General features: G+C 42.1%; 2 protein-coding genes across 2 annotated transcripts; one reads left to right on the top strand and one right to left on the bottom strand.

Moving 5' to 3' along the window:
- The first annotated feature begins 651 nt into the window (after positions 1-651).
- On the top strand, positions 652-2,302 carry LOC145450733 (pre-mRNA-splicing factor RBM22-like). The gene has a single exon (XM_080329238.1). The coding sequence runs from the start codon at positions 801-803 to the stop codon at positions 2,055-2,057; it is 1,257 nt and encodes a 418-aa protein (XP_080185364.1). The 5' UTR covers positions 652-800; the 3' UTR covers positions 2,058-2,302.
- Positions 2,303-3,666: 1,364 nt separating this feature from the next.
- Positions 3,667-10,312, bottom strand: LOC145450735 (26S proteasome regulatory subunit 4). Its single transcript, XM_080329240.1, has 10 exons — positions 10,155-10,312; positions 9,948-10,101; positions 9,756-9,880; positions 9,145-9,330; positions 8,544-8,672; positions 6,384-6,480; positions 6,130-6,319; positions 5,672-5,823; positions 4,041-4,195; positions 3,667-3,859 (listed from the first exon to the last, which is right to left on the bottom strand). The coding sequence occupies exons 1-10, from the start codon at positions 10,155-10,157 to the stop codon at positions 3,725-3,727; spliced, it is 1,326 nt and encodes a 441-aa protein (XP_080185366.1). The 5' UTR covers positions 10,158-10,312; the 3' UTR covers positions 3,667-3,724.
- Positions 10,313-10,438: the final 126 nt, after the last annotated feature.

The raw sequence follows: 10,438 nt of genomic DNA, 5'->3' as shown, positions 1-10,438 counted from the left end.
ATTTTCGTGTGAACCCAATCGCTCGCACGGATGCGTGTTTTTCACCTTCATTTATTAGTTACTAATCAATTTTACGTGATTATTTATGTATTTTCTCATTAGGTATGTATACTAACATTGTCATCATTTCATGATGACAATTATCAAATCAGTACACCGCAATATTGCGACATAATGAAAAGATAGGAGGGTGCCGAAACGACTTTGAATAGTCCTTTAATTAGACAGGAGACACCAACCTTAGCCTACAGCATATAAATAAGAGGCCTTCACACTGGATTTAAGAAAGGATAACATAAAAGGAAGCGAAAAAAATGAGCTGAATGTATCGGCAGGCGATTTCGATGACTTAGATTGTGCAGTAATTTCGAAAAATATCTTGGTGGCAGAGTAAGCAATCTTGTAATCATTTAAATTAAAAAAAAAGAATCAACATATCTATGATTTCGTCTTCTGACCGATAACCATAACCATACTCTCTTGCATCAAAAGGTGACTTTTTGTTGTATCTTATTATGGAGCCCATGTTTGACTACATTTGACCACATGACTAGTTTTTGCTTCGCTAAGTGGCTTCGCTTCGTATTGCCACTACATAACGAAATGGCTTGTGGCTCGATGATGCAACGCCAGAGGCGCTATTGCTGTTACAATTTCACAGCCTTTATATCTCTGACCCAACCGTGCTTTACTCTACGTCCGCTACGATTGTTATAACAGCGATATTATAGAAAGTCTCGTCTTAAGCCGAAATCGGACTCATTGTTTAGTACTATATAGATAAGGTATCTGCTGACATAATGGCAACGTCTCTAGGAGCAAACAGGTATAACAGACAAAACTGGGAGGAAGCTGATTTCCCCATTCTGTGCCAGACATGTCTCGGGGACAATCCATACATTCGTATGATGAAAGAAAAGTTCGGACAGGAATGTAAGATTTGTGACAGACCGTTTACGACTTTCCGATGGTGTCCCGGAGCGCGGATGCGATTCAAGAAAACTGAAATATGTCAGACTTGCTCCAAATTGAAAAACACTTGTCAAACCTGCCTTCTCGACTTGGAATACGGTTTGCCTGTCCAGGTCCGTGACCAAGCCCTGGGTATGATTGAGGATCTGCCCAAGTCGGATGTAAACAAAGAATACTACACACAGAATATGGAAAGGGCCATTGCGAATACGGATGGAACCACGCCAGTTGGTGAAATAGCCAAAGCTCAGGCTGCTAATGACTTACTTTCTCGTCTAGCACGAAATACTCCCTATTATAAACGAAACATGCCCCATATATGTTCCTTCTGGGTCAAAGGCGAATGTAAACGTGGAGAAGAATGTCCCTATCGTCATGAAACACCAACAGATCCAGACGATCCATTATCGGATCAAAACATCAAGGATCGATATTACGGTGTTAATGACCCAGTTGCGGACAAGCTCATGAAGAGAGCCGCAAATTGCCCGGACATTACCCTTGTTGCACCCGAAGACAAAACAATAACGACCTTGTACATTGGTGGTGTCACGGAAGAAATCAATGAGCAGGACCTTCGTGATCACTTTTATCAATTTGGTGAAATTAGATCGATTCATATTGCTTCCAAGCAAAGCTGTGCGTTTGTCCAGTTTACAAAACGGTCCGAAGCTACTTTAGCAGCTGAAAAGAGTCTCGGAAAATTAGTAATCAAGGGAAAAAAGCTGGCCATAAGATGGGGCAGATCACAAGGCTCGTCTAGGGCACTCACTTCAAAATCTGAAGAAAAAGAAATATCCTTACCCCCTGTCCCTGGTCTTCCTGGAGCTCTGCCGATGCCGGAAGATATCCTCAAAGGAGGTCCGAGAGGCAAGAAAAGGCCCCATCCTGATGAACCACCGCCCCCTGGAACATTTGGACCGCAAAGGGTGATGCCACCACCCCTGATGGGACCGGGTCCGCCTCCAATGCCTCTGATGCCTCCGCCAATGCCGGGGACTTCACAGGCGCAGTTCAACTCTGAACGCAGGTCGCAAACATACTATCCATCGCAAAACCCACAAAGGCTGGGGAAATATTTTTAAGATATTTGCTGACCCGTGTACAAGCACAGTTTTCTGGTGAACCAATTGCGTTTCTGTTGAACAATCATTTTGACGGCGTTTTCAAGTACTTCTGATCCAGGTTTTGATGGCAGCGCTACCGATTCATACCGTTTTTCGTTGTACTGCAAATTTTGGTATTGCGTTTATGGCAATAATAACTTTATAACTGTGGCTGGGCCAAATTAAATACCTGAGTGAATTGAGTGATAAGCTTGGGTCGACTATTTGACTGTCACTCATTCTGTCATCATAAGAATATGAATGACATGGAAAGTTCAAATATGTCACTTTTATACGTCCTCAAAGAAAATAGTGTCATTTCTACATCACATCGAAGATAATTTGTTATTTTTTCGAACATACCTATTTCATTTCACTCTGTGACAATGCTGTGGTGTGGGTCGCTTACTCACCGGTTGATAGAAATTTCATTTCCACTAACCTGCGTAGCTCTACTACATGGCCAATCCTGGTTTCAAGGCTTCCACGGTCCGAAAGTAATATTCAACTCGAATCATTCTGTCCAGCCCTGTTTATAACCCAACCTAAAAATTGTGAGAGACCATATTGTTCTTTCAACTGCTTCGTCTACATGGAAATCGACCACAATCCGTAGAATTGCTATGCTGTTGTAGTATTTTCAAGAAATGCATTCTCAATGCGGGAGTAGGTAGGTCTGTCTTCCGTGACTTACCCGTGTCTTTGGTGTTTTGTATAGATTCCGTAATAAATTCCGGCGATGACCCTCCGGTTACCGGCTAGACACGTTTGTCATAGTTTATTGCGAGAGGTATGCCGGGCGTCGAGCAGTGGCATTAAATCGGAAAGATGTAAATTTGTTCTGGATAAGTATCGAGAGAACCAAGTCACGTCATCGAGATACTGCAGAGCGACTGAGGAGGCGAAACACGACGCCGCCACTTACTGGTGCCTTTTACGGAGCACGAGGGAACTCGATGAACTGCTTGTTAAATTCAAAGGCTCTGGCGAGAAGACACCAGAGCAAGCCGCTAACTCAGTTGGACTAACTATCCCGGACGATTATGGAAAATAGAACTTCTCTCTATTGCTCTTTTCAATACAAATTATTTGCAAGCAACAATCGATGCTGTGGATAATGAATGCTTACTAGATTAGAGACTATCCAGGACTCGGAATTATGAGATCGATTAGTTCGTAATAGCTGCTTTTATGATCTCGACCCATACCTTCCTATCTGCAAGTTAGCACTGGACTCTGAACAGCCATTTTGAATAGTGTTTGGGAACCATTCATGCCCAGGAGTGTTGTTACATTCAGCATAGTAATAAAAACTTTCACGATGAGAACAACTTCAATGCAGCCAATTGTTCTGGAAACCATGCGACTAGGACACAAAGCTGTTATACAAAAATATCAGAACTCTGCGTGTTTGAAGTTAGTGAGCAGACTCCACAGCTCGGTTTTCTTGTCAGCATCACCATTCTCCTCCACACAACCCATTATGCTTACCGCCTAGCAGGGATGTCGGTATATCAAGCAAGTTGCTCGGACGATCATGAAGCCAACGCCCTACCACCATCTCATTCCATGGGAATTATCAACAGTATTTTTCATATATTCCCCAAAAATTTATTGTCCACTGTCCAAGGTAACTGAGCATTGCATTACATGTACAATCCTTCTGGAGTTCCTTCGTTCTTGCGATACAACACGTTCTCTTTCGACTTCTTGAAATCTTCACTGGTCACTTTCATCCTTCTTTCTCGTAAAGCCAGAAGCCCGGCTTCGGTGCAAATAGCCTGCACAAAAAATAGCCGATCAGCATATTAAAAAATGCACGAAGAATTAGCTCAACACCATATTCAGGCAACTTCACATCAATCTATCAAGACGTTGACGAAACGTGATAAATGTGACCAGTAGGCTACATTATTCGAGAACCGTATGTGATATGTAGCCTGCATCAAACGTTCAACTCGCCTTTATATCTGCGCCAGACAGGTCATCTTTTGCTTGGATGTACTCGTCGATATTGACATCGTCGCTGAGCGTCATGCGTGCTGTGTGAATCGTGAATATGCGGCGTTTTGTCTTTTCGTCGGGCATCGGAAATTCGATTTTTCTATCAATTCTTCCTGCAAATGGAGATCACCATTGTACATTTTCAAACTCGCATAGGCCTATTATAACAATAACTCAATTGTGTAAATCGCTCGATTCGGTAAGAATCCGGAGGTGGGAAAATCATCGATGATGATCGACAGGGGCGTAGCCAGCCGAGATAAAAAGGGGGTAGAACTGTATAAAGGGGGCAGAATGAGCCTCTATGCGTCATACCTTTAGCGATAGCGACTTCTGTATTCCGTACGCTTTTGAAAGCGTAACTAATTGGCGGATCTAACCACTGAAAGCGAGTTAGCAATCAACAGCTTGCACGGGGATCATGTTACGATGCGCACGCGCTCATCCTGTGACAGTGCAGGAGATCTCATTTGCATTCAAATAAGTAATCGACCTTGAAACAATACAAGAACAACATTTCACGACGAACAATCTATACAGCGCAGAATCTGTTATATCTTCATGAATTTTGACATGATTCAATTCGCGTGTAAGAGTAACGTCTTCTCGGCGTTTTAATTCCATTCATTTCGAACATGGCGCATAAAGCCGCATATACTAATTGTACCGGCGTGTGAATAATGACTTATTCGCAAAGCGAGGGAATCTCAATCAAGTTTCGGCGCGGCCATTGAAGGCTGAATGCGTCCCGGTGGGATACCGATCACGAAAGGCATAATCTAATATGACGTATAGATGGTCATTGAGGTCAAGACAATGCACAACAATGGCATCAAAAATAAAATGCGAATCGAATGTATTGTGTCTTCACGCTGTTTTGGGGAACAGGCTTGAGTTCGGCAAAGCACGAATCAGATGCGATTGCTTTAAAACATGATTTCATTCACTTATAAGTTGTTATTTTCATGTTATTAATGTTCTTTATCGTTTACAATGAACTGTTGATGAGAAAACAACGCGTGAACGACGCGACAAATGTTATTATTGCTCAACGACTGCATTCAGAATAAAGGGATTGAGCTGATCGCTTACCCTCGCCGAGAGAAAAATGTAACAATGCCCCTTTCACGCTTGCATAGACGCGCTTCCGTAGACGAGAGATCGACGAGAAAAAGGCATGTAATCAGCGTCGGCGATCGGCGTCGCGCGCAGCAAATTGAAATTAGGCGATATCGTGAAGAAATGTTATTATAGCAATAGCGTTGACTTGGGATTTTTGGGATAGAATCGAGCCTGGAAGGGGGTAGAACGTTCTTCAATTCTACCCCCTGTCTACGCCCCTGATGATCGAATACATGTAGAAGTAATGCAGAAATTATGAGTAGAAATTTTCAGTACCTGTGTTTCTACTTGATACATCAAAAAAGAAGCAGTTCAGCCTCAAACACTGTTGCGCAAAACTAGTATAAAATCATCGCGACTTGCGAACCGAGATAACCTATTGCTTAATCCAAAGATATACCAGTGTTTTGTTGAATACCACCACTGCAGAAATCTGACAGCACGGCTTGGTCCTACGTTGATCTCACCTGGTCGGATAAGAGCGGGGTCGAGCGAGTCGATACGGTTCGTGGCCATAATAACCTTGACGTCCCCCCGAGAGTCGAAACCGTCGAGTTGATTCAACAATTCCAACATGGTCCTTTGAATTTCCCTTTCCCCTCCGGAGTTGGACTCGTAACTGCATTTTTGTACATGTTACAACATTTCAGACTTTGTTGAAGGATTTTCGAAAACAGAAGCCTTGTAATAATAACCATATAATATATACGTCAGTGCACGCGTGGGTAAAGCTACTAATTCAGAATATTGACATGTATCCTGACAGTATAATATGGCAATACAGGACAGCTTACAGAGCAGGGTTGAACTTATTTATAAGATTTGTCCACATTTTTTCGTACTTGGTTGCCTCGTACTGCTCATATCGTGTTATTTCGACTTTATTTTTCAAGTCAGCACTTGAAAATAAAACATAGCAACTCACCGTTTCGTTCCAATTGCATCAATTTCATCAATGAACACAATAGAAGGAGCGTGCTCCTCTGCAACGCGAAACAATTCCCTGACGAGTTTTGGACCGTCGCCGAGATACTTCTGGATCAGCTCAGACCCGACAACTCGCAAGAATGTGGCTGAAGTTTGGTTGGCGACAGCTTTGGCCAGAAGCGTTTTGCCTGAATTAGCCGCGACACTGTGAGTTAAAAACAGGCCAGCAAGAATAATTGTCGCTCGAATTACCTGTGCCTGGCGCACCGTAAAGAATCACTCCTTTCGGAGGTCTGATGCCCATTTCTTCGTAATATTCCGGATGTGTAAGCGGCAGTTCAACAGATTCCTGAAACAGAGATTTAAATTGCAAAACCACTTTCATTTTGACCCTTTGTATTAATGGAAAAATAGTAAGTAGGTTTAGGAGAGCTTTGCACAGGCGCGTAGCCAGGGAGGGGGTTTCGGGGGTCGGAACCCCCGACTTTTGAAACGCGAAACCCCTTCCATTTACGCGAGACCCCTCTCGATGCATTTTAATATTTCGTCGGTCGGTAGCACTAGCTAATTTGTAGCACGCTCTTGCGCAATGATATGATGGCTTTTTTCTCGCGTCTTCTCTCGTGTGCACAGTAGACGAGAGAGGGCTTTTTTCACGTACGTGCAAGGGAGGCAAGGTCGTTATATCAGAGTGTACTCAAAGGTACTCAAAGTACACTCTGGTTGTATCGTATAATGTAATCACAGTCACAGTGTAGCTACAACTCGTCGCGTCGCTTTTCTGAACGTGCGTAATCAATTTTAATAATATCGGGTGTATTGCAGTATTCACCTGACTGGCGACGCGTAATTCATAATTGTCGCGTGGTCCGCGATCTCATCAAGTCTAGAACGCTATTAGGTCTATGCTTCAACAATTGGATGCTTAATCTCACGCATTCACCGATACACGCCAACGCAACTTTGATTTACAATTTGACGGCTTAATATCAACAAAGAAATAGCAACAGGTCATCTGAAGAACACTGTATTCAAACGGCATTCTTCAATCTACGCTAACATTTTTTTGCTAAAATCCTTCAACACAGCCAGGCTAGGCTTGCGCGCGGCCGCGGCCAATTGGCCGGGCCTATTGCAGATGCAGTTCTTCAAGCCAGCAGAACTAGGCCTGTTAGAGACGTGATAAATCGGGCTAGCAACGATTGCACCCAGCACGGCAAAAACTAACGAGAATCGATCTCGCTGAGATGATTGCGAAATCAAGTCATCGATTGGCGCGCGCTCGGCAATCGTTGCTAGCCTGATTTATCACGTCTCTAACAAGCCTAGTTCTACTGGCTTGAAGAACCGCATCTGCAATAGGCCCGGTGCGAACTATACCATCGCCTGCACAATCGCATCTGCTTTGCCTGTCCCGCACCATATCATCGTTGGCTTACACAACAATCGCATCCGCAATATGCCTGATACGAAAGATATCATCGCTAGCCTAACGATCGCGTCTCAGGCCTAGCATGCTTTGGCTCCTATCTCTCGATGGATTGTATGCGGATTTGCGATTGTGATTAAAGAGTGACATCGCTAAACTGAATGACATCGAATGTCCGCAATCGACCTCAAACATGTACTGCCGTACATACTTGATTGATTTTCGCTGATACTTGAACATAACCATCGGAAGATGTGTGTCAATGCTTGAGTTATAATGATGAGAAAGGTTTGAAATTGAACCACCTGAAATCGGTGCCATTATAGAACAGATTCCATAACAACTCGGTCATTTTGACTTGTGCAAATCGTCGCCGAGGTTACGTAATATGCGTTGATATGCGGTGTATTGAACTGATAAAATTGCTAATAAACCAATGATGATGATGATGATGAGAAAGCTCGCGTATTCAATAGTTCGCGAGAGATCAGGGACTCGCTAATTAACAGCACTTCCGGACACGTTGGCAAGCTTATCATACGTGCAAGTTCGTCAACGCGAGGCGAATGTATAATCGTCATTTACGCATTACTTAACCCTAATGAATTGATGCTATAAAATCGAAACCCCGCCCTCTTCATTTCAAACCCCTCCCATATTTTTCGGCTGGCTACGCGCCTGGCTTTGCATCATTTCTTATGAAAGATTACCCTTGACGAGTGTCAGTCGAAAATATGAGGGTTTATTTCAATATGAAGATACTATTCAATTGAAATTGTTATAGCAACCATGGCATATAGTCCACGACTAAACCCTAATATAATGATGCTATCTTGGTAACTTCGAAAATAATCCACAATCTAAAGGTGATAAAGCTAAAATATCTTGGGGAGAAAGCATTATTGTCGGTCAACGGCACAAGATATTCAATTCCCTTGGATTTCCCACATGGAATTAGCAATGGAGTATTGGTGGAAACTTACCTTAATTTCTGTGATTTGCAATTCTAATCCGCCGATATCGGCGTATGATTCTTGGGGAGCTTTCTCTAATTTCATCACCGTCACCAATGGATCCGTGTCATCGTTGAGGAAGCCTACAACCGCATGCACCTGTGATTAAATAATAAGTTGATGTTAGTTTATGAGTGAAGGGGGATGAAATATTACTCCCACCAAAAAGTGCAACACCCAAAATAAATATTGCAATTGTCACTAAATCAAAATGCTTGCACGAGTCAAAACATAGGAAATTATGAATAGCAGCTATTGACTAAATGTTCATGTGGTTATTTTCTTAATTACTTTTATGTCAACAAGCCGGACAAGTCTCAAATAACAGGCCATATAATCTGAATGGTTCCCCCAACATACCATCCAATATAGTAATATTAGGCACCATTTATTGATTTGTTAGTCACACTGGTGTGCCGAAAATGTCTATTGTCTACTATAGTTCACTTGATAATAAAGAGCAAATATAACAGAAAATGATCATTTAGGAGGAACGTGATACACTTTGATACTTACAATTCAAGAGTGTAGATACTGATAAAATCCCGAATCGGTAGAAGTAATTACTCACTTTATGATTCATCAAAACCGTGCATCCAGGTTCTAGCTGATCCTTGTCGACGAATGACAGAATACTGACATAATGTTCCGACCCAACGGACGTAGACACGATCGCATGATTTTCATCGATAATTTCCTCCAAACTCCCAACGGACATTGGCGATCCTCTCAGATCATCAACTTTGGATCTTTCTTCCTGCGATTTGAATATTTTCGATATTGATGTAAAAATCAGCAGAGAAGCGGATGAATTCATTCGTGGCAATAAAAAAATACATATATATCAGATCGTCGTTGTGCAGTGGGTGGGAACATGTCTAAGATATGGGCGAAAGAAAATGGAAATTGTGCGAACATTTGATTTTTTTAAAATGCGAAAAATGGACATACAAGCTAATCTGATATAAGTTATTCCACAGCAATAACATATTATGTCTGTATCTAGAAACATAAATCAAAGTTGAAACAAAACTATATAAGGCAGCCAGTATAGGCCTAGATGTATTGATAGATCGTCATTACGGCCATTACTCTGGTTTACAGACCGATTCCATACTGCTGGGGTTATATAATTGATAATTCATGTTAGACAAACGTTGTCAGGCAAAATTCCGCTATTACCTCCTGCTTTTCTTCCTGTGGCTTCAACCTCTCCTGATTTCTGATGTATTCTTCTTCCATCAGGAGATAATCTTTAATTCTTTCTTGCTTAAGAAGTCGCAGACGACATCTTGTATGTGGGGTCACTGTTCCATCAAATAAATCGAGATGATTAAAGGTACGGTACATTCACATACATTAACAGTAGGTTACCACTCGGTAATTTATTTGCCGCATCAGGCCCTCTTTGCCTTTTCCTTTTTTTACCGACTCGAGTTGGCAATGGTTTTTCGTATTTCTTCTTTTCTTTACTTTTGTCATCTTTCTTACCTCCACCAGATCGGCCTGCACCACTTTGGTTTTGACCCTATAAAATATCTCATTATTATGTCATTCGATATGGATGTTACTATTACTCACCATGTTCAAAACAGTTCAGATACGCGATTAAAACTGCGATATTACCCAAACAAACGAAAAATGCCGCGCTCCGCTTGGGCTTGTGGACCTGGACTCCAGACTCAGGCAGAATTTATGACAACGCAATTTTCGATAAAACAGAATGTCATAACATGCTTGACTGGTTACGATAGCGAATATTTCAAACAGATCTGTAGGTACGGTACGGTACGTAAAAACGCTACAGTGCATTTGAAAATATATGTTTACGTTTTATCAAGCTATTTTACTTCTCAAACCCTGAT

This window comes from Botryllus schlosseri, chromosome 11 (assembly GCF_051294905.1).
Source record: "Botryllus schlosseri isolate E-star chromosome 11, Bs_hap1, whole genome shotgun sequence".
Taxonomy (NCBI): domain Eukaryota; kingdom Metazoa; phylum Chordata; class Ascidiacea; order Stolidobranchia; family Styelidae; genus Botryllus; species Botryllus schlosseri.
Note: the sequence above shows the minus strand (reverse complement) of the source record. Positions and strands in the feature narration are given on the sequence as shown.